Below are 25688 nucleotides of genomic sequence, written 5' to 3'. Positions count from 1 at the left end.
AAACAGGTATTACATATAATTTTACTATTTGTACTATATTTTTGATAAAACAAATGCAGTATTTTAGATAGGGTTGGGCGGATAGACAATGCCATTGTTCATCTCCAATGGCTGACAGACATCACGATGTTGAGCCAGCATCATGATCTTAGAGCACAAAGAGGCTACAGCTATATATTATGCAGCTTCTTTTCTGTTTAGAATATTAAGTGAACTGAAATGTAGGTTTCAGTGGTGATGAAAAGACCTGTATGTCCTAGGGTTGGGCCGATAGACGATGCCATGGGTGATAGACATCACGATGACCCCCCAAAATCCCGACCCATGCCCCCCCCCCCCAAGAATGCACGATAGCTTTTTAAATTCACTATCACTTTCGAGATATGTGATTGCACGTACTCTGTTTATACTATGGAGCAGCAGTACTTACCACACCTTTTACAATATTGTGTTTGTCAGTGGTACTGAGGATCTGCAAATCATTCGCCATCGTCCTCAGTCGTCTCTCCTTACACCATGTCTACACTGGACGTGACAGTTGTCGTGTGGCGCAGTCAGCTAAAGACTGTCTAAACTGGACAAAGCGACTGTTGAAAATAATTTGAAATTTTTGTTTTATTTTATTTTTTAAAAATCAGCAGCAGTTTACTGTCAGGGATTTGTGGTGTCACGCCGTGCTGCGCTGCATCAAGTGTAGACAGCATCACTGTTTATAATAAGTTCTATTGACTGATCTATATATAATGAATCTCTATTATAGATCAGTGGTTCTATAGTATTTTGTCGCGTCGCGCAATGCCGCATGCATCCAGTGTAGACACGGTGTTAGGAATCATTACTTGTTTTCCCTTATAAGGATTCATGCTTCTCACCCCCCCACCCCCCCCCCCCCCCCCCCCCCCCCCACCGCTCGCCCACGCCGTTAATTTTTGATGAATGGACATACAGTATATCCTAGTCTTAAGGACAACAACGTGAGATGCTGTGCTGGTTTGAAGATTGAGCTGTGGGTTATTTTTCCTGCCCTTCTTTGACATAACTTCAGTCTTTAGGAATAAATGGCTTTTTAAGTTTTAGGGAGTACAGCTGCTTGCTCTTTAGAAGTCTTGCTTGACAGTAAGGTCTTCTCTCAGTTTAGCCTGATTAATTAATGGAGGACCAGTACTTCTGTTGAATCATAGGTCTTTGTTTCTTCAAAAGGATTTGTGTTACAGTATATAGAGAACAGGACTAGGCAACCCTTATTTATCAAAGTAAATACAGAGAGCCAAATCGGTCCCGAAATCTCTGCGTTTACCTTCCCCTCATCACCTCGCAGCCGCACAGCAGCTTTGGTCTCCACCCACTCACACTTAGTCTTTCACACGAGCCCTGCGGAGGGAAATTATAGGAGGGCATTCGGCAAAAGCAGGTGCACCCGCAAAGTGTGATTTAAGAATTTGTGGACGTTTGAACCAATGGAAGATGGACTACAAAGAGGTCCAAAGACAGAATTTTAGTATCTGTTTAAAATGCAGATCCCTTTTATTGTATTTAAGGACACCCGGTTACCCTCTGTGGGTTAAGCAGTAAAAGTCAAGGTGGACTTGATGTAAAACTGTGACAGTGTAACACTTTTTCAAATATTTTCGGGCGATAATTGCATAAGACATGGTTCGTAAAATCACTTTAGATGCTAACAGCAGCTGATTTATCTGACAGGCCAGTAAAGCAGATAAATGAAAATATTGGAGTGCTGTATTGGTTAACGAGATGAAGCCATTGAGTGTAGTGCATTTCATCATATGCTGGTATAGTCTTTATTAACATAAAAGCTTTAGAGCATTTCATATATGACAGACAGTCACACAAATATTATATTGTGTAAAACAGTGTTTCCCAACCCTTTTTTAGTCATTGCACAGTTTTGATAAGTAAAAAAAAAAAATTCCCATACCACATCACTAAGCACTGAAATATAGCAAAATTGCACAAAAATGCATTGCTTTAAATGGTATATTAAAACCGGATATTATAAGTAGTACTCATATTTAATGTGAAACTTGAGCTTAAGTCAGGTAGGAACACAAGGTCATAGGTAGCTTTATGTTGTTGATGATGATAAAACAACAGATTTGCATATTGTCGCTATTGGACGGAAACCTTGTGTGTTCAAAACCCACTATGTAAAAATAAACAAACAAACTAAAAAGTTGTGTATTTATGTATTTTTAATAATTAAACACTGCATCGTCAGATTGGGCATTGTGGCTTTGTATATGATCAGAAACTTGCATTTATGAAAATCAAGCTCAAATGGAGTTACAAGGTTTTTGACCAGCAAAAGCCAGAGATCTGTGTTTTGTCCATCATTAGAATGGCCGCATCTAAGGCAGTAAGTGCATCGCATTATGTTTTAGCCATTATAGACAGTGTTTCTGGAGGAACAAAACTGCTGCACTTATTCAAACATCTATTCTTACTTACTTTTGCATTACAAATAAGCAAAGGTCTGTCTTCAGACTGTGTGCAGCACTTCATTCTGAATGGAGGAGGGGTGGAGTTATGAGTTTCACTGACAGATTGAGACAGAAAGCTTTGATATTTTTCCACGGCACACCTGACAACCTGTGATGGCACACAGCACTTGCCACAGCACAGTGGTTGGTGTAAAAGATTGCCGTCTTTCTTTTCCCTACAGTTTAGTTATAATAACACATAATTCTGAAGAGAATGTCTACAGTGAGACTTGAGACTGCTTATTATTTCTTGTTCCAAGTGGACTGCAAGTTGATTGGCTGAAAAAATAGACTTAATATATAAATAAAAATAAATAAATCAATAAACTAATAAATTATTAATTAATAATATAAAACTATTATTAATAATTAAAATAATAATATGTCAAAATTATGATTGATTTGAGTTTGGCAGTGCAGTTATACAACTATCGTCACTTTTCAGCTCCATTCCACCGTTCCAGGCAGTAAACACAATTATTATTCACACATGAGGTTAACTGACTAACTTTTGTTGAGTGTGTAGCCCTGACTTTCAATACTTGGTGACCCAGCTTACCATTAACCATCCTGTTTGCGCATTGCTGCCATTCATTTTTTTTTTTGTGGCCATTAGCCAGTACTGAAATCTAATTAGCACTTTTCACTCACACAGTTCTTTTTAATATGTGTGAGTGAAGTTATTCTAATTTGTATTGAGGGGAAATTCTGTGTGTTTACCTTCAGACCTCCAGGTTGATCCTGTTTTACTCTCAGAAACTTCCTCCATTTCCCCGCCTGGGAGAACGAAGTCGGACAGATCCTGTCAAAAGCCTTCAGGTCGGAGAGAAGTCGTTGCTGTCCAACCCAAGCACAAAGAGGCTTTTATTATCTACACCTCCAAACCTGAATCTTCACACCAGCAGCGTTAGGATTTGTTTGCAGAAGATGCATTCAAAAACAGCCAAGACTGAGCACATCGAAATGGAGCATAGTTCAGGGGTCTAGAAGCACTTTTGTTATAAAGTCAAAATGTTTCTGAACACCCTGTGAAAGTGTTCAACAGTGGCTAAGTAGTTAAGTAGATGTGAGAAAGAATATTCAATACAGAAATAGATGTAAAAAAAAAAAAAAGTAGTTGAATTGTGCTTTGAAAGCTCTAGAAGGGAATGCAAGAGCGCATCCCGTGTGAATGGACCCCTTACAGCTTCAGGTGTCACTGTGAGTCAGAGGAGAGAAATGTCCCAGCAGCTCCCATGCTGTTATAATCGCAGCTCCCAGCCACTTTCTCCTCACCAGTTTTGGGACTGTGAAGCTCAGCAGATTTGAGAAATGTACTTAGAATGGCTCTGTAGTTAGATTTCCCTATCATAAGGCACTTAAATGAGGTTAACATTTGGACAAAAATAATAAAATTACAACGTGTTCAAGTTTTGTCCTTATAAGTGACTGTTGCTTAGTTGACTGCTGGTTCAGTTTTCAGCTTTACATTTTATTCCATTTTTTTTCTTGCCATTCTTCCCCATTTCTTCCTGTTCTGGAAAGGGGAAAAGAGAACTTCCTTTGCTGTATGTATGAATGATACGAGCCGCTCTGGCCACCATACACTCCAAGAAGAGGAAAATTGTGCTATTGGCCAATGGCTACGGCCCAGGAAGCTTAAAGACCTGTCCAGAGCTTAGACTGGAACAGCACAATGAGATTCATTCACAGAGTTAGAAGAGGGATGAGAACTGTCTTCACACCATTCCTGTCTGCTCCACAGTCTCTGGTGGATTCTACAGACCTGCCATTTACCTGAGTTTGTGCTTACATTTGTAGATTCTAATTTAAAATATTTGCTTATGCAAATCTGAGTTGCGTGAAAATGAGAATATTTGGAAATGCTGACATTTTCTGGATTTTGTAAGTCATTCATTGTCTATATGCTGCTTGTTGGGAGATTGTTTCCAGCAGCTAGAGGTGAACTTTTATTATGAGGATTTCTCAGAGAGCTGGTATTTCTTAGGAGTGCTGTTCTGATCTTTATCACTTGCCTTCTCAAGCTGCTTTTACGTTATTTTCTTGGAGCGCTGTTAAATGTTTTTTTTAAATGTAATAATTTTCTGATTCAAGTCTTTAATATGTTGTGCAAAATGCAAATAATTATATTAAACATGATCATAAATGATTGTAATATTTTAAATATGTAATAGAATATTTATATACACGACTGTTTGAGGTCAGAAAGATAAAAAAAAGTTTTTTAAAGAAGTCTTTTATGCTCACCAAATCTGGATTTATTCGATCAAAAGTACAGTAAAAACAGTAATATCGTGAAATTTTATTGCAGTTGTCACATGATCTTTCAGAAATTTTTCTGATATGCCAATTTGACATCATTTGTAATATTATTGTCTTTACTGTCTCTGATCAATTTAATGCATTTTTGAAATCTTTTATTTAATTTTATTTCATGATTATATAATTCAGGTAAATAAACACTTGTTTTACATTTATATCTACTAAAAATAAACATATAACAGATAATTTGCACAATACTTTAAAGCTGTTGGTAAATTTTGGGAATGACAATAGGCAGAATTACTTCTATCTATCTCTAGTTATTATGCATTCATCACCCGCTTTTTATGCACAGAAGATTACAGTGGGTCTTAAATAATAGTCTTTTTGTAGCAACTTGATGCAAGGTACCTGCTCTAGGGCACAAGGATGAAACAGCTGGATTGACATCACAGTGACTTTGTGAGTCACCGTCTACTCTGTGTTGAACTTACAACCTGTGACATCTCATCTCTGTTCTTCTCTCTGGCAAAGTAGGCAGAAAAAAATCTGGTACAGTAAGGATCTGTGCATTTCTTTACTCTTGTTTTTCTGTTCCTCTCCTCTGTAGTGCCACAAATATTAACCAGCCAGAGATAAGATGGTCCACCTCCCAGAAATGGAAGCAGGACATAGTTGTGTGTTTTGATGGTGATGGCATGCAGGCCAGTACGGGAGCCAGATATCAGAAGCCCTGCTGCTCATTGCAAAGCCATTTTTGGATGTAATGAAATGATTTGCTGATATGTTTCCTCCTACTCCAACCTGTGGTAGCGCCCCAATTCATAGCTATATCTAGCCAGAAATTTTTTTTTTATAGCAGAGGCAGAGCAGCTCTCCCTTTGTATCGCCAGAGTGACTTACAAATCTCCCAAATAGCACAAACTGAAGTTATGTGGTTGTTTAGAAACTTCAGTTTTAGTTTAAGGTTGTCGAAGCATCTCACTCCCACACATCTTATATAAGCAATAGCATCATCTTTACACCTCGACCAAACGTGACAAGACTTTGTCTGGAATTCAGTTAAATAGACAAGCAACCAAATCAACCTGTCAGACAACAAATCCCACCTCCTTTTCATTAGCTGTTAATATCTAAATATAATTTGATATCTGCACAATGACGCATCAAATCTCTGGCCTTCTATTTTTTCCTTCCCTCTTGTTGTTTTTTTTTTTTATGCGATTCTCCGAAAGGCTGGAATTATGTGGTGTGAGGCTGTTTGACATCCTCTCCTGTTAATTACACCACAGAGTTCTCTCTTTCTTTTTCTTTCTCCTGCTGTTTTTTTCTCTCTCTCTCTTTCTCTCTCTCTTAGCTATTTTCATCTGTTCCTCCTACCATCCCTGTGACTGTGTTGCTAGGGACTGTCGGTGGAAATGTGGATGTTTCTCTCATAGAGGGAGCCAAGGTTCGTCTGGTTGACATGCTTATGGTTGACGGCATGTACGAGGCCCTTGGGGCTGGTTGTGAGGAAAGCAGTGTTAATTTGTAACCCTGTTTTTGGGCCATTGTTGTTCAGTGAAGGGCACTCAGTTGAGGAAACAATCTGTTTTATTATTTTTAAAGACTTTTGGATTGTGCTTTTGTTATAAAACAGACTTTGCACTCATCAACTGTGTGAATTTGCTATACTTTTTATGATTTTTCAAGATTAATAAATCAATTCTGTGGAAGTTTTGCTTGCTGCATTTTCTGCTTTCTGCATCGTTTGCAGCAAAAAGAGAACTGTACATTTTTTTATTAATCTATTGATTCTTTTTTTCAGATTAGTTAATTGACTAACAATTTATAAATCTATAAATTATTTACTGATTAGTTTATTAATCCATTGGTTAACTTACCAATAATAATTTTTCAATGTTTTATTCATCAAATTTCCCTTAAAAATACTTGCTTTACAAACAAAAAAAATTCTAATCCTAGTATCAAGAATTAAAAGACCTTTATCAGTAATACAAATGTCCATGAGTCCAACATACTGTAAATTCAGCCCAACAATGTCTAATGCAGATTATAATTGTAAATGCACTTTTATTGTTTATTTAACATTTCATGTACATATCAGATCTCCTCAGATCCAAAATTAACAACAGAGCACAAACTATTAAATTCACTTCTAATATACTTACAAATAGGGATGCAACAATACCATTTTTTCAGATCCGATCCAATAGCGAAAATTCTGAGTATCTGCAGATACCGATACAATCCGATACCAGCGCAGTTTTTTTTAAATCAATGTAGAATTTTTATACTTCTCTGTGTTGACCTGATCGTCACTCTTTGTGTGTGTTAAACACAATCTACATAGACAACTTCATTTTAATGAAAAATAACAAATGAAAAAATATATAATCATAATCCATTACACAAATACTATTATAAACTAGGTTAGTGGATAAGTCAGCCAGAAAAGATACTGTAGAAAAATCATGGGTGCACAATAAATTTATAAAATCTAGTGAAATATTTTATTTACAAATAAAAGTGAAAAAGTCTAAAATCTGGTAAAATGTTACATATTGCTCTTTGTATTGTTGTAAGATACTTTCATGAAAAAACGAAGTAAATACATTTAAAAAGAAATATAAAAGACGTTTCTTTTAAATGTATAGTACAGTAATAAAGGCAGCAACATATGATAGATAGGACAGAACAAGAAATAATATTTGATTGTGCAGAAAAGTATTATAATACTAAAGGCGCCAATACAGAGACGCCAGTCCAGTCTGTGCTGAAATGCTACTGTCAATCAAACTATCGTGAGAGCAGCCTTTGTCCGTGTGACATCACACAGACAAGAAGCTGAGAATGGCTTGATTTAAGAAAGAGGTAATGATTTTAGTAGATTAAAAAAAATTGTTATAGGGTGGTTATGTACACACACTGCGAACAAACATTTCAGTTCAAACAACTTGTAAAAGTGCATGTTGCATCTGATGACCACTTTAAGCTAGTTAAAGCTTGCAAATCCCATCACCACATTTGTTTTGGCTAACCTTTGTGTAGTACTGAGGTTATGGGATCATGTCGTACTAAATGGCAGTCCTTCCCATGGTGTATCCTGGCTTTCGATTACCTTCTACAAACAATATCTGCAGTTGCACTGACTAAGGTTGAGTATTATATATCCAGCTTATTTTTCACTGTAGTGGAGACCATGATAGCAGCTCCAGCTGAAAGTTCATTCAAATCGATACCACAAACACGATGTCCTCTGCTCTGCTGACATACCTCTCCTTTATTTTCAGGGGACATGGCCTTGTTTTGTTGAATGAAACCTTTTAAAATGGCCTTACTTTACCTCAGCTTATTTATAGATGATGGAGCTAGCATTTAAAAAAAAAAAAAAAAAAGGTGTGTGTGCTGTAAATGTGTATTTATTTCCTGATGTGAGTGAATAGAACAGATTTCCTATTAAATATGTCATACTGCATACTGTGCGTTAGATTGAATACTTGTCAGCTATGTGTGTGTGAGAGAGAATCTTTTTTCTCTGATCTGTCTGTCATGTATTTTGACACAAGTTCTGTCACTTTTCATTGATCTTTTTATAGAAAGAGCCTATTAGATAGGCCATTTTTATGCTCTCATCTTTGTCAGTGAGCAAGAAATATGTGATTGGATCAAAGAACAAACCTCCATCACACAATGTTTATTAATGAGTCAGATGTATAGAGGAGCTTTAGTGGATGCCAGTCCATTGAAGAAAGGCTTTGGAATATGGAGATATTATTTTGAGAATAATAGATAAATAAACGTTTTCATTAACTATTTCAGGCCATTTTCCATTTATTTTCTCTTTGGTTTTATCAGTTTTTGGAGCATGCTCATAATTCAAGCTTTCTCACAAATACCGCTAGGGCTGCCCCCAAATAGTCGACTTACCGCTTGGTTGACCAAAATGTTATTAGTCGCTTAGTCGCAGGAAAAAGCAAAAAAAAATCCACAGGCGAACTCGCGCAGTCCGTGACTAACAGACCGTTAACGGCTGGTGTATGTGGTAATATAGGCTAGTTACATCGGGCAGGATATCCAAATGCTCACCTGTCATGATCGACGTCAAATATGGCTTATCATCTGAAAAGTATTAGCAGCTCAACATTACATCTCAACCCAATCTTAAGTTAACCCAGAGAAATGTGTGCTGTTTCAGTGTGTGCGCGGGGAGTTGAAGCTGAACAGTAGCGCGCACTGCAGGACAGATGGAGGCACCTATGCACTCACTTGCTCTTAAAATACTCCGTAATTTTTGGTCATACAGATAAGAGTAATAAATCTTTTGAATCTGTAAAGACGCTAAGTTTATTTGTGTGCACTCACATTAACAACAAAATGTGCTTTTGTAAAATAATGAAAGCAAACAGGACACGCTTTCTGCTGTCTCGGTCTGTGAACTTGAGCGTGAAACTCCATGTATATCTCTGCCTTATAGACATTAAAAAAAATATCTAGTGAAATGTCTACTTTTCAGTTAAACCAATTCAAATGGAAAACAAATATTCTCAGGTTATGTAATCCGTATGAAACATGCATACATGCACATCACTACTGCGGCGATGAGTCAGTGTGGCCGACTTCATCTCTTAAACCAAAAACAAAGAAAGCACTAGTTTATCAATGAATTATTTAAATGTTAATGCAGCCTCCTTACTATTTTTCCCTGACACATTCATAATCATTACTTCTGTTGGTGTGCTGTGGCAAGCTTTATGCGTGTACTTGAGCGCTTATTAGGCTATGTATCCAATTAAAGGCTCGGTACTATGATTTAAATGGTATATTAATAAACGTGCGATTAGTCGACTAATGCTTCAAATGAACGACTACCAGTTGACCAGAAAAATCTTTAGTCGAGGACAGCCCTACATACCGCGGAGGTAAACTTCATCACAGGGTGGTATTGATTTTTACCCAAGATCCCCAGCTGTGTGAGCTTGTCATGTGAACGGCTGAATCACTAGTGAAGTAGCAATGTGTGTTTGTGCGTATGATCACAGCTGTTAAAAAAGATTAGCAGCGAGCTCTGCTTTTCATTCTTCCTCTCTCTGCCAGCTGATGATTCATGTGCTGATGGCTCAATCGTGCAGACAGAGGAAAGGAAATCTGCTGGCTTTTTTAATCTCTGATGCTTGCATCACAGGTGAAAAGACACAGCTTCACTGCCTCAAGATTAGTCCAGACTCTCCGTGGTGTATTTGGAAATCAATGCTGCTCACCTCTGATTAATAGCTGCAATTAAAGTTTTATGCTGCTTGTTCAAAACTTTAGTGACATTTATATTTTTTAAGGTTAGCATATAGCACTAACACATTACCTTATCAGAGAACTGTGCTTATGAAACATTCTCTTTTGTTTGTTTTAGCTTGCTAGTTTTCCAGTTCAGTGCATGGGCATAAACAGCTAATTTGTTGGCATAATTATCATACTGATATAATTGTTTATTTAAAGCTGCTTTTCTACACCACAGGACTCAGCAGTAATTTTTTTCCCTGCTGGCCCACTCAGACTAGTAGCTATAAATTTAAATGTATGTACAGTATAGGTGTATAAATAAATTATATTTAAAATTCTTAATACTCTTGTCTTAATACTATATCTGGAAATTTCATGGGAATTCTTTGGTGAAAAGATGTGGGAACCCTGAAATATTACAGCCATGTAACTCCATAAATTATTATTATTATTATTATTATTATTATTGTGATCATCAGATGTAGTAACAATGTGTTGTTGGCCCAGTAGCGCAAATGAAAATCATGCTCTCATTCATATCTTTCCTGTCTTAAGAAACAAAAATGTATTGAGAAAGACAGACTGGGAGGAGGGAGAGTGTTAGAAAAAAGAAATAGGAAAGCAAGGAAAAATGTGGTGGGTGCGTGGGAGACCACATCAGCCTCAGTCTGCAGAGGGGTTCCTCTTTAGTGGGTAAGCACTGTCTTCCATGGCTGATGGGTGAAAAATGATGGGTTTTATCATTAACCACCAGGCAGCACAAACCTGTCTTTCCGTTCGTATTTCTGCCATTATATATTGTGCTAATGGGGGATTATGTTGTTGCTCATGACTTTATTTGCCCACACAAAATCGAAGCCTTTAAATGTAGTCACTCACAAAAAAAGCGAGGCGGAATACCTTCTGCTTGGCAAATAACTGTGCACAAGAAATCAGCTTTACCACTTTGTCTTGCTTTTGCGAATCTGGCTATGTTTTCAGCTGTACACATCAAAACAGAAGCACAATCCTCCATAATTCATAATTTGAGGTGCACCACAGGTTGCCATTGAGAGGGTCGAATTTGCGGGGAAAAATAAGTGACTGTAAAGGAAGAGATTTTGTCTGTTTTGGAATGGAGTCAAAAGGGCTCTTATGTTGTTTTTCTATGTGGCCTTGCACTTGGGAAATGTTAATATGTTAAACTGATATGGTAATATTTGTATTGTATATTTCATTCAAAGTGCTTTGCAGTACATCAGGGATGGTTTCTCTGGTACAACCTCGGGTAGTAATCTCGCTTAAGTGGACAGTGATGATGGTGAACTTTGCAAACCCCAGTTTCTGAACTAATATCCCCCCAAAAAAGTGAGATACACACACACACACACACACACACACATATATATACACACACATATATAACGTTTGTTATTTGATTAATGATAGATTTAATGATATATTTTACCTTTGTTGAAATGTCTGATGTTGTTTTTTCCCCATTTTTTTTATCTATATTGAATACCTATATTGATAAACCTATATTGGTTTGGATTAATTTACTTATTTCCACTGTTACATGTAATCTTCAGCAAATCTCAACATGAATCATTTTTTCATTAAGTACATTTATAATGTTGTGATACCTAAAATCACTTGTATCATTTCAAATAATTTTTTTATTTATTTTTCTGTTTGCTCAGTTAGTTTTTTTTTTTTTTTTCCTTTCTGGTAGCCTACTAGTTCGCTTGGCTTGGCTCGTTTTTAACAAAATAAAAATAACTGCTTTATTTATTTAGAAGCAGGGTGATTAAAATTTCATTTTTGTATTGTAATTTTTATAATTTTTATTTCATTAATCAAAATGCACAATGCCCACAATATAATATTCAGTGTTGGGCTGCCGAAACTCAGAACGCGTGCATGTAGAGGGGCGAGCTGAGAAGCTTACTAATGTCTTCATCTGTTTGCAACAAAACTTTATAGTTTTGTTGCAAATGAATTAAGAATTTATTGTGCTATATCTCAGCTTAAACATAATTATATTGTATACACAGTTTAAAAAATCTGTAAAAATATTGGACTAACATGTGCGCTAAAGGAATTTGCATATTTTAATTATACTTGTCATGTTTGTGGTTTTTCATCATTATACAGTCTGCTTAAATAAATATTCAGAAACACATGCAGTGCTACTATTTGTCTTTTTACTGTTTAACTTTTATTAAACTGCAGATTAAAATAGAATAGGCCTACTGTGTACCCTGAATAAGGATCAATTATATTGGAACGCATCTCCAAAATAATCGCATACACAGATGCATTTTGCCATTACAGTAGTCAGTAGACTGATCTGAGCCAAGCATCTTGACTGGTCCTCACACAACAGGTGTTCTTGTTCCTTAGCCTGAAGGTGTGACTCAAAAATGGGTCATGTCATCAACCAGCCAAGTGTGACAGGGTGAGAGAAAGTGCCTTTTTTACAGTTAGGAAGACAGTGTGGCTGTGGAATAGATAAAATGATTGTAGGGCCCTATGAAATCTTTTATTTTTTTCCAGATCATGTGTTTTCAGTTTTATTTTTTTCTGGATTCTCAAATGAACAATTTTCTCTAGAGATTCGGAGCCAGAGTAAGGGGGGGTAAAAATGACTTTAGAAAGATGGCATCGTATTCTATTTACACAGTGATTGGTCGGTCTATTAGTTAAATCTGTTAACTTTAGCAATTTGTTGCATTATATGCCAGTGGTGACCATTCAAAAATGGGAAAAAGCACTTTTCAAGTTTTTTTCTCCAAAGCTTGCATGCCTGTTACTCAAGAAGTTTTATCTTATCTTTAAGATATCTTAATGCCCTTTTAGATTTTGGGTCTTAGCAAACTTTCCTTTTGGCGTCTTAATTTTTAAGGCTCTATATGGTTCCATTCCAGCAATGTTGGAATCTCAATATGGCTCCAGGAGTAAATTGTTGAATTGTACACATTTTCAGTGGTCGACTTTTCACTCAGCTGATTCTTTTTTCTTTTAAATAGTTTTTCTTCAGAAAAAATATTGATGAAATCAAAAATTTGAGACAGGGAAGTTTTTGAAATTTGGTTGATTTGACACGGAATGACTCTAAAGTATTTCTGTCATAAGAAACAGTGGTAGACAAAACTGCATCCAGACAAATATTCATCCAGATTTTTGCCTTATCTTGTGACATTCTGCTTTATACGGAAAATGCAATTTTTATGACTGGATTCTGTGATTCCATTTGTGTTTTCTGCATTGGAACCCTACAGTTGTGCTGGTTATATGCTGGGTCTTGAATGAATGAATAAGGAATGCGCTCTTTTTAAAGGTCCAAGGAGTCTTCTTGGAAATACCCACTTCTCTGCAGTTTTGTTGAGCTTATAAGGAGGACGTTGTTTGCCTAAAAGCGGTTGTCCTTTTTGTCTGAAAGGCTGCAATTGTTTTTCATCCTTGGTTTTGCAGAAAGATTCGTGTCAGTTATGTTTGTAGATTGCGCTCGAAGCTATGTAAAGAAGTTGTTACCATGCACATGCTGTTGTTATTTCTCTCGGCTGTGCACTCTTTACTGGCATAAAGTGGGGCTTGACGCTGTGGGTGACGTTCGATATTCGCACCTTCTAGGGACAGTCTCTAAAGTTACATGCGTAAAAATACCTATACATCTTCTCTAACTGTCAATAGCATGCAAGCGAGAGAGAATATAACAGTTCATGACAAACAAACTCTGTTAATAAAAAATAGCAATATTGTACATAGTGAATTTACAAGTTTATTGAATATAATTATGAAAAATATGAAACGGTGTGACATTATAGTGGACAACCGAAGTGAACACTTTACAGTATGTTTTATGGAAGAGTGAGGTCATCTGTTACAAAGTCTTATGAGCTGTAAATTGTATTTAAGTGCATCCCGGTTAATGAAAAAGTAGACAATATTTTACATATGATTTACAGTTTATTTGAATAATTATGGAAAAATATGAATGGTGTGGATTATAGTTGGACACCGAGATGAACAATTATAGTATTTTTATGGGAAAGTGAGTCACTTCTGTTCAAAATTGATATGAGCTTCAAATTGATGGAATATTTTAAAATTTGAGCCCATTCGGTAATGAAAAGCTAGCAAATATTTACATTTGATTTACAGTTATTTAATAAATTATCAAAAAAATAAAAAGGTTGTGCCTTATAGTTGACACCTGGATGAACAGTTAACAGTTGTTTCATGGGCCTGTTAGTCATTCTCCGTGCATTGCTATGACTTTAGAGAAGTGTATAGTAGTTTCGCATCGGAACTTTAGAGACGGTCCCTAGATTGGCGGAATATATCAAACGTCCAAACGTCAAGCCAACTTTATGCCAGTCACACACTTTTATCGCATTACATGTGATCTTGTTCATTTGGTTAAACTGCATGTGGTTATGTAACAGTGTTTGTTTAAGATCAACCTGTGGGCGGACGCCAGCGCCACAGAAGCGTTCTGTGTTCACATTTAGTTCAGAGGTTTACTGCTAGTTTAATGTTAAAATTGGGCAATTCACTTCATCAACTATAACGTACATCATTAACGAGGTCTACGACTCAAGTTTTAATCGATCTCGACTTGTTTTTTCATTTTACAGTAACTCCTGGCATAAGTAATAATGATGTATGTAAGATGGACTGTCATTGTAAGATAAAGAAAAAATGAAGCTGAATCTTTTTGGTTTAATTTGCCAAGAGTTTAATGCATAAACAAAACCCGCTTGACCATAGCAACCTGAGATTTATCAGAGACTTGAGCACATATTTTTACCATCCCAGGTCCGTTTGATCTCGTGCTCTTTTTATGTAATATATGTGCATTATAAGGCTTTTATTATTTTATCATATTTTTATTCATTATACATTATAAATATCCAAAGTGGATGCTGCACACTGGATGGTGGTTGATGGAGATGACCAACCATACATGATAGCGTACAGAGAAATTGGGTGTACAACAAGACATTATAAAACGCTATCTCAATGCATCATTCATTTATTGCTATATGGCTAACCGTATATAATATTATGATCATAATATTATATAAATAGGGCTATATTTTTTATAGTTTACTTGTTATGATTATTTCCCCTTTTAATTCGTGTATTGCTGACCTAATTAAGTTCTTTGTTAAATTGGTGTTTTCATTTACAAATGAAAACTATTGCGAATATGCATTCATTATATCTAGTATTGATTATTATAGGGTTATTGTTCAATTCATCCTCTCAAGTGCAATTTAATGGCACAAGTGTAATGAAAAGTAGCATCTATTTTACATATCGAGTTACCGGTTATATTTAATAATTATCAAAAACTATAAAGGTGGTGGCATTGATAGGTGACACCTGGATGAAACAGTGAACAGTTGTTTTCATAGATGTTAGTCATTTCTACTGGCATGCTATTGACCGTCTAGAGACGTGTCTAGTAGGTTAGCATGTAACTGTAGAGACGGTCCCTAGCATTGCGGAATATCGAAGTGTCAACGTCAAGCCAACTTTATGACAGTTAAAAGAGTGCACATCGAGAGAAATAAACAACAGATGTGCATGGTAACAACTTCTTTAACTTGTAAAACGCTGCTAATACCCATATACATTGAGTTAAAAAGTTCACATAAAACGAACCATGTGAGTTTAATCTAGTGAATAAAAAGGAAGCGATGCCACTCGCATGCATCTGATCCTCATTTTACCTGGATCAGTGAGCTGCGTTCTCGGGCCGATGACGTCACACACTCCAGGGAGAATGGCCCCCTTCTCCACCCCCACGTACAAAAACAGCGCACACAAAGCGAGCAGAGAAGAAAAAATGGCACAGGAAAAAAGGCAAGACAGCAAACTGGGACTGACGCGCAAAACTAAAATCACGGGGTTAAAATAAAATTGGAAGATAGGACCATGGAAAAATATGTATTGCAAAAATAGCTTTCGGCGTGGGTAGCGGTTGGTATCCTGAAGGGTGGTTTGCAAAACTTTTGTTCTCCACGCTGTTCTGATATTTTTGAATGTCATTCTTCCTTTCTTTTTTTTTTTTCTACAGCCCTACTCCTTTGCTTTATATTAAAACTGTTTTTATGTAGCTCTGTCCGTTTCTACTTAATCTTTTGAACATGATTTTAATGCGGACTGAAACCAGAACCTTTCCAGGTAATTAACGTTTATTCACCACCTATTCGTTTATACAGTCCACTTTTAATCACATGGTAATGAAGAGAAAGTTGTCATGCAGGTCTCAGAGTAAATTCACAGCCTGTGTTTACATGGTTGTTGCAGGTCTCATTTGTTTTCACCCCACCTGTTCCCACCCCAACATAACACTCTTCACCCATTCCCACAAGAACAAACCAACAGTTGTTTTCACCCCAGCAGAACGTTTTTCTCCTGTTCCCAGCTTAAGCTAACACGCTTGATTCAGTGTGCCAAGTGCAAACCAATTAGTGCAGTAGTTAAAGCTGGGATGTTAGTTTAGGCTTGCACTGAGAGGATTCCCTTAAGGGTTCTTCAGGTTACGAGTAGAGAATGACTTGTTGAACTGCAAATGTGACAAACGACATGAAATGGTTACTAAGGAGTAGGAACTGTGTATCTCCAAAATTTTTGATTAAAATTTATATGAAATGTGCTCTACTATTCAAAATTTGTTTTTCAGTACTTGTATATTAAGCAAGGATGCCTTAAAATTGACAGAAATGGAAAGTAAATACTTTTGTAAAGACTACATTATTACAAAAAAATATAATTTCCACAAAAACATTAAGCAGCACAACTGTTTTCAACATTGATGATTATAAGAATTGGTACTTGAGCTCCAAATCAGCATGATTTCTAAATTAGAATGATTTCTGCAGGATGTAACATCACAGTGAGATAATTATAAATAATTTTTACTGTGATAATGTTTCATAATATTACTGTTCTTGGTAAGCATAGGAGACTTTGCTTACCAAGCCATTCAAAGACAATAAAAAAATGTTAAAGCCATTCAAAAATCTTGCCAACCCCAGAATATTTGAATGTTACTGTGTAAGGGAAAATTATTTCATATGTTATATATAAAAACTACTGTATTTTCTATTATCTTGTCTTTCTTTATAAAGGTCACATTTTTATATAAGGTCACATTTTGTCAGAGATTTGTTCTCCGAGATAAAGTTTTCATTGCCGTGTTAGTCATCTCTGCCCTGCTCACGGTCTCACTTGTGAAGCTAGTCTCAGGTATCTGTCTCATTAGCTGGTTACATGGGGATCTGTCAGCCCGCGCTGCCCCCATCTGTCATATATCAAGCTATAATTTGGCAGCTGTGTATGACTAAGCCACAGAGTTCCTCTCAGCCTTGCAGAAGCACCTGTGCTGCAACCTCCGAAATTTATTACAGCACAATTTCTGAGTGAGAGCAGACAGGAGAGGAAAAGCACTCTCTCAAGGAATGGAAATACCCATGACCTCATCTACACACAGTGTGTGCGATTGTGTGTGTTGGGGTTAGTGTGCCACCACATCCGGTTCTCCAAACACCCCTTCCAGCCACCTGGAGGTCAGGACTCACCAGAAGGAACATTATGTCATATTATCATCAGCGCATACACATAGTCTAGCGCTATAAATGTGATTCATAAACCCAAAATGTCAAGTGATTCAGTTGGATGTCTATTGTTTCAGTCAACTGCCCTATTTGGGAATAGAGTTCTTTGTTTTGCTGTAGTAATAATGCGTCTTTTGCTCTTGCACTACATGCTGTCATTAAACACAGAACATTAGGTCATTTGTTTTACCCTTATCGTAATAAGCATAATCTTTTGCGTTCACAATCCAAGTTTTTTTCCCATCTGATATTTTTAACTCTGTACATTTATACTATGAATCTTTTACGTAATGTCTACGTTGTCCTGAAGCATTGCTCTTCTCCCAGGGTTGTTCTCCTGTGGTGCGTGTGGCAGATTATGTAGGTGTGTGTAGTCATTGGGCTTCAGCTCTCTCATTAAGGCTAACCCAGCAGCACCGCCGCTCTGCACCACAACACTCAGCAGATGGTTGCCTGGAAACCAAGGAAACTGACATTTCAGAGCTTCTCCTGTCATATGGGAACAATGTTCATCTGTAGTGCATTATAATTTAAGCGATCAGGACTTGTATGCAGTGCCACCTGCTGTATTTATATTTCACCTGTGTGACCATCAGCCCAGGTCTCATTTTAAGTTTAGTAATTGGTAATCTTACAACGTGAAAGCATAGTTTGTAAGTGTGTCAAGTGTTTTCTGTGTTAAAATACTTTCCCTCCCCCAACGTATTGAGTTGAGAGACATTATTAAAATGCTCAGGACCAGTAAGCCTGTAATTATTTTCATGTTATAGCAATATTAAACATTTCTGGTTAAAACAAATGTAATAATTGCCAATGTTGCATGTTAAGTAAATTTAAAAACCTTGCATTATAATGTAAAGTATAAAATATGTGAACATTTATTTTGAAATAAATAGTTAATGATAAAGTGAAAGTTAAGAGAAAGTCACCATAATTGAGATGGGATGTTTATTTTTGGCAAGTACTCGTGAGTCGCACACAAACATAAGTAGCAACAGATCTTTTCTTCCTTGTGATGTACATTCGAGTTTAACTATCAAAAAAAAAAATGTAAGAAAAGGGACGTTATATTAATTTGTTCTAGATTGGATTTTGAGATGTGAGCATCGCACTCAAAAATGAATGCTTGAACTTGCAATCAATTGTACATTTAGAAAACAATAATTTTTATAACATATCAACTTTTAATGAAGTCTAAAATCTAAAAATAGAGAATAAAGCAAAGAAATAGAGCAGTTAAATATCCGGTGTCAACCAATAGGAGCTCATCTGATCAATAGTACTGGAATTATCTGCAGTAATTTAATCTAATGTTACTAGGACAGTACTTTTAGTTGGGTCACACATGTTAGACTTGAAGTTGTTGAATTGCTTCCGATCATCTGTGTTTATTGCACTGTTGCATCATACTTAAAAGCATCCTGCTGATATCTAGTCAGACAGTTTGGTTTGTGTCTATAGTTGTGCAGTGGTTTGCCTCTCCATGGTGGTGATGGCATTGATTTATTCATGTGGTGTAATCTGCCCTTTGGCCCAGCCAAGTGTATGAACAATGATGCAGTTACAGGCCTGCCACACTGAATTATGGCTGGAACTGGCTCTATATATGTATATTCAAACAAAGAGATATTATTTGACCACTTTTCTTTTAAATGATTCTCATGGAAAATTCTCTTTCTTAGATAATCAAAGGAAACAATATTTTTTTCCTTGGTATTTGTTGTTGTTGACATAAAACATGTCACTCACCTCTCATGAGAAATCACTCAAGCATTAGGGACATTTTCCTTAAATGTCCACGATGCTGTGGTTATGGTTGTTGCCATCTTAAAGAGCTTTGTCCCCTCCATGGCCCTTATATTTACCTCTCTATTTATTTCCCTATTTTAACCATCAAGATATCAGCTTTGATTACCATATTCTTATACTGTCCTCATTTTTCTCTGTTTCAGTTCTGCATAAAGGGATGAGAGGAGGAAGCCAGATCACCTAATGGTCAGCACACATGCCTGATTCAGGTTCACTTTAAAGTTCACTTTCATCGTGCAATTATCTGTCCTCCATTCTCTGGCCTCTCCAGCTGAGTGGCTGTCCATGTTCCGCAAGCTTCGTTATTTCAGTTACACTGCGGGCATGCTCCAGTGCTGAGCTCCGCCACCTAGCTGTACCATGACCAGTCTAAAGCGTTCACAGACCGAACGCTCTGTGGGTGGCTCTGTTCCCGCCACTGATGAGTTTTATACTCGCCGTCTGCGCTTGCCCAATGGAGGTGCTCCGCCCCCTCGCAGCGAGAGCACCCACTTGACTGGGACTCCCGGAGTACCCAAAATGGGTGTTCGAGCACGGGTCGCCGACTGGCCCCCCAGGAAAGATGGTGGCAGTGGTGGCAGTGGTGGCAGTGGAGGAAGTGGAGGAAGTGGAGGAAGTGGAGGAGGGGGTGGAAATGGAGGTGGTGTGTGGCACATCACAGTGGAGACGGATTCCCCTTCCACCACCACAGGTAGTGCTCAGAGCAACTTGTCAAGCAAGCTCGGTCACCTGATCAGCCCTCAGGATTCATCCATGCTGCGTAACATTCACAACACGCTGAAGAACAAGATGCATAGCAAAGGCAAAGACAATCGCTTTCTCTCACCCGATGGGTATCTCGGGTCACCCCGGAAGGGTATGCGGCGTATACGGCAGCGCAGCAACAGCGACATAACCATAAGTGAACTAGACGGTGATGGTAGCGAGGGCTGGTCTTTCTCAGGATGGACGCCCATGCATCGAGAGTATGGCAGTACCTCATCCATCGATAAGCATGGTGTGTCCGGCGAAAGCTTCTTCGACATGCTCAAAGGCTACCAGACCGATGCTCCGGACCAGCGCAGCCCTGCCCCTGAAAAGTTAAGTGAGTTGCTGACAGTAGCTCATAAACAGTCTGCCCTCGACTTGCCCGATGGACCTCTTGGTCCCCCTCGTGGCAGTCCCGCCAGTCGCCTGAAAGAAAGAGAAAAACACATGAAGAGGCGTTCGAAGTCAGAGACTGGTGGAGAATCCATATTCCGCAAGCTACGTAGTGTCAAAGCTGAAGGTGATTCATCACGTGCGGGTTCCGACGCAGAGGATGGAAAGTCTGATGACGTGGGTCCTCCTCCTAAACCATGGGTTTGCCAGAAAGGTTTTGCACACTTTGATATCCAGAGTATTCTGTTTGACCTGAACGAGGCCGTGCAGAGTCGGCAAAGTGCCGTAAAGCGGAAGAACACCACCACCGGTGCCTCTGCTGCAGCCGCGGCCTCGGCTTCCACCACGTCCTCTCTCTCGTCCACCCAAAGCGGAGCTTACGGCTCCCCTTGTGGCAGCCAGGAAGAGCTCAACAAGGATGGGCCTTCTCTTGACTCAGGTGATGACAAAAGCAATGATTTGGTTCTCAGCTGCCCATGTTTCCGTAATGAAATTGGTGGTGAAGGAGAGAGAAACATCAGCCCTTCAAAACAGGGCAGTATCGGCAGTGGTGCCTCTAGCTCTTCGAGAGATGAAGAAGGGTCCCCTGAAAGAGCTCCCAACACACATTTTAGCAATGCAGGGGTGGCTGTTCTTGAAGCCCCCAAGGATGGCAAGAGTCTCCACCATGATCGTGGAAAGAGCAACATAGTTGAACATGTGGACTTGGGTGCTTATTATTACAGGAAGTACTTCTATTTGAGAGGTGAGTGTTAACATTTTGCAGTAATGATGTACTGGTGAGATTTTTCAATGGAGATATTCATGCAATTCAAGCTTGAGTATGGCAGATTAGGAATGCCACTTAACATGAAAAGGAATCAATTATCAGTTGATTAATTCAAAAATAAGATGTAAATAAATCACTTTTTGAATTGACAAATGTAAGCATATTTAAAACTGAGATGTATTTAATATTTATTTCATGTTTAAATACGAAGTTAAATCTATTGCTACTTCAGTTAAATCAACTGTTGCTTTATATTTTGTTACTGACCCTAATGCAAATTCTGTGTTATGTAATTTGTTATGGCACTTGTTTACATTGCTGCTATTCTTTTAATTATTGAATCATTCATTGAAAAATGATTAAAATCCTCAGAGCACTGGAACTACTTAGGTGTCGATGAGACACTGGGACCCGTAGCTGTCAGCATTCGTCGGGAAAAACTGGAGGATCACAAAGATCACGGCCAGCAATACAACTACAGAATCATCTTCAGAACCAGTGGGGTGAGCACTCATTCACAATGCCAAATACCATTGACATATATAGTTGCAGCATCTAAATGCAACCTGCATCCTCGTGCCTGCACAGAAAGAGTTAATAAATTAGCAGTTAGCAGTGAGTGAGATCCAGGTCTGACGCCCACTGCTATCTTATATAACATGCTTAGATGCGAGTTCTCTTTGCTAATGCTCGGCACAGATCACACTGTGCTCTGACTGGCTCATCACCATACTTCTTCTCAATCACACCGCTTTTGACAGCAGCTTTAAATGGACGGATCTCTCTAATTATATATATAAAAAAAAGCTCTTAAATGTGACCTCAGCCTTTGGCATAATTTATAGAAACTGCTTATGATTCACATGCATTCTGATGGGCCTTAATAGCTTTGTGACTAAGGTGACGCTCAGCCCAACATGGCAATCTTTCCACTGCTATTTTGAGACAGGCAGGTGGGCAGACGTGGTGTAGCTTAGTATAAAACTTTTGTCCCACTCATTATGACACCTTTTCAGGTGTTTAGGATCTCTGAATCATAATGAGCAGGTACTAAAAGACTATAGTATGTTGGGTTCTGGAGAACCAAGTACTAATTTTCTCAGAAAATCTTAATACAGTATTTAACACCCACTCTTCGAGTCACACCTGTAATTTACAAATGTATACAGATAATTGTGTATATATATGCCTAGTTGCCTACACATATTTAAAACAGTAATACAAAGACATCTCTGTTATATCTCTAACCTTCTGTCTATAGTTAACAAACTTGCGGGGCTCCATTTTGGAGGATGCTGTGCCCTCCACTTCTAAGCATGGCTTGGCTCGAGGCCTGCCTCTAAAGGAGGTGTTGGAGTACCTCGTACCTGAGCTCAATGCCCACTGCCTCCGTCTTGCTCTCAACACACCGAAGGTCACAGAGCAGCTGATGAAACTGGATGAGCAGGGGGTATTTTGATTTTACGTTCCCTTACAACTGACGAATGCTATGGTATTATGCATGTACGATAAAATGGACTGTCAGTCATTAATTTTTTTATTATAGTCTTTTTAATATAATTTTGGTTATGACTACAAAGTGAGGAATCACATCCCCACACAGCTCCCCAAAGTTTCCACTGCACATAACATATACAATATGTCCACCACAATAAATCATTCTAATAATTTAATCACCAAAAGTAAATGAAGTAGAATTGAAATATAATTTTAAAGGCATATTTAGAGTGGGAACTTATATTCATATGCACATTTTATATATACAACCTGCTTTATCATTACTAAACTCTCATTGATTTTCACTATATTGATTTAACAATGTTCTTGCCATATTTGTTATGTTGTATTTATTAATATATTATGCATATGTGCATATTTTATTTATAATATGTTTATTTTTTTGACTTATTTTCATCCTTTGTTGCCATTAAAGTAAAATTAAAATACTTTTTAGAAACAAATTAATTTAAATAAAATTTTGATGAAATAAAAATTAAATAAGTTTGTAAATGCACTGAAAAATACATTTTTGTTGTAATTAATACATTTGTTGTTATTATTATTTATTTATTTATTTATTTATTTATTTTACAAATTTTCAATAGACAATTATTGTTATTGACACCCATTATTCCTGTTTTTCATGGGCTAATGGTCTTTATTTACGATCTGTTCTGCAGCTCAGTTTCCAGCTGAAGGTGGGAATCATGTACTGTCAGGCCGGCCAGAGCAGCGAGGAGGAGATGTACAATAATGAGGCAGCAGGTCCCGGCCTAGAAGAGTTCCTGCAGTTGCTGGGGGAAAGGGTGCGCCTTAAGGGTTTTTCTAAGTACCGTGCCCAACTGGACACTAAAAGTGAGTCTCATCATCTTAAGGTTTATTTAATTGCTTCTGAAGCCCTAAAGGGGCTTATTGTGTGATCAAAACAGCATGTAGCTAAAGGGGCAAAACAGCTATTGAATCTCTGACCTCCTGTCATGTCAGTCTAGTAGTCTATAGGGCTAGTTAATTAATTCTAACAGGATCACACTCAAATGAGTCTGCAGCACATTCAAAATACATCACTCCACTGTCAGCGGTTTATTGACAATTGGAGGTTGTAATTAAATGGGAATGGATCTCCTGTTCTATCCTCTACTTTGTTTCAATTTGAACTGAGTTGCCCTTATTTGAGAGTCAGTCATGTGTGCCGTGCCTGGCAGCTGTGCTCCACCTCTCCCCTGTGACCATAAGGAATATTGTCTCTGATCACATACATGTTTTGAATTCCATTTATCAGACTTGACATTTTACCCCTTACATTCCCCCTCCACTGCTGGTGCGGCTGAGAAGGGCGGCAGAGTTGTCTGAAAGCTTTGATCTCGGTTTGACGGATTAGGGCATGGTTTCAGAGTCAGGTGGAGTATAGAGTTTAGGAAGGAGGGACTGAGGAGAAGATGATTTTGTACCACCATGCTTCTGTGGCCATGGTCCAGAGTGACAACCGCAGTATCCTGTTTGTGAGCAATAGAAAAAGGGGTCCTATAAAAGAGTGGGAACCATATGTTGCCCTAACAAGTCAAGGAGTGTTAAATAAATGAGACTGGATGATCAAAGGCTTAGACTGTATATCCCCTTCAGACCAAACAGAAATCCTTCTTTGTTTAACAAAAGAAAAGCAGGTGGTCATATAAAAGCTGTGTATGAAAGGTTAATATGAGCTTTTTCTTGCAGCGGACTCTACCGGAACACATTCTTTGTACACAACTTTTAAAGACTATGAGATCATGTTCCATGTGTCTACAATGCTGCCCTACACACCCAATAACAAACAGCAGGTAAGCGGTCCAAAAATGGATCTTTTTACCTTCATTGTTAAACTATTACGTACACCACTGTTTAAATGTTTGTGGTCGGAAGGTTTTTTGGAAGGAAGTAATACTTCTATCCAGCAAGAAGTCATTAGAAGTGATCAATTTAAATACAGTTTAATTGAAATTAGAGTGACAGCAAAGACATTTCTTTACAGTATATTTTTGTTTCAGAAGCAGTTCTTTTGAACTTCTGAACTTTTTCTTTTAAACTTGCTTCTTTCAAAAACATTTTAAACAACTGTACATACTCCAGACTTTTGAGCAATAGTGAATACTGATTTATGTTGTTTGTGCTTTATAGCTGTTAAGGAAAAGACACATCGGAAACGACATCGTCACCATTGTGTTTCAAGAGCCTGGAGCAAAGCCCTTCAGTCCCAAGAACATCCGCTCACACTTTCAGCATGTCTTTGTGGTTGTACGAGCACACAACCCATGCTCCGAAAACACCTGCTACAGGTGAGTAAATTGGACTTTTATTTATCTGCAAAACTTCACACTGTTTAAATTCTAATTGGATTCTTGAAATGATTGTAATTGGTAACAGTGCATCTTGCGTCAACACCACATGCGATGACTTTCAGTGATAGTAGTAGTGCTCAACACTGTACGATACAGTGAAACCAATGAAGACTAGTGTTGTAATGAGTCAGTTAAAGAGACCCCTACAAATCATTCTACAGAATCATTAACTGACTAGATCAGAGCAGTTACTGAATTAACATCTGAATCTCTTACGGAACCGTAACTTTCATTCATTTCTGACTCTAAACTGAGACCTGCTGTGTGTACTTAACCCTCTATGGACCACATTATGAAATGAGGTTTGCGAGGCTTAAAAAGTCCCATGAGACATTTTGATGAGTGGAGTTTGTATTCCTGTGTTGATGAATTTTCTTTTGGAAATTTGGGTGGGACATTGAAGTCATTCTTTTTAGGCTATAATTGCATCACACCATGAATATGA

The 25688-nt window shown here is 37.7% G+C and overlaps 1 protein-coding gene across 7 annotated transcripts in view; it reads left to right on the top strand.

Moving 5' to 3' along the window:
- The window catches only part of LOC109077386 (signal-induced proliferation-associated 1-like protein 1), a 72338-nt gene that overhangs the window by 28350 nt on the left and 18300 nt on the right, over nt 1–25688 (top strand). For all 7 annotated transcript variants that reach the window (XM_042777798.1, XM_042777797.1, XM_042777796.1 and 4 more), the window contains 6 exons: nt 19603–21344; nt 21741–21871; nt 22630–22818; nt 23549–23723; nt 24582–24685; nt 25023–25180. In XM_042777798.1, the coding sequence (XP_042633732.1) occupies nt 19820–21344; nt 21741–21871; nt 22630–22818; nt 23549–23723; nt 24582–24685; nt 25023–25180 (2282 nt within the window). In that variant the 5' untranslated portion in view covers nt 19603–19819. The remainder of the gene's footprint in view (nt 1–19602; nt 21345–21740; nt 21872–22629; nt 22819–23548; nt 23724–24581; nt 24686–25022; nt 25181–25688) is intronic.

The sequence above is a fragment of the Cyprinus carpio genome, chromosome A20, assembly GCF_018340385.1.
Source record: "Cyprinus carpio isolate SPL01 chromosome A20, ASM1834038v1, whole genome shotgun sequence".
NCBI classification, from domain to species: domain Eukaryota; kingdom Metazoa; phylum Chordata; class Actinopteri; order Cypriniformes; family Cyprinidae; genus Cyprinus; species Cyprinus carpio.
The sequence above is the reverse complement of the archived record's forward strand: the minus strand, read 5'-3'. Positions and strand labels throughout refer to the sequence as shown.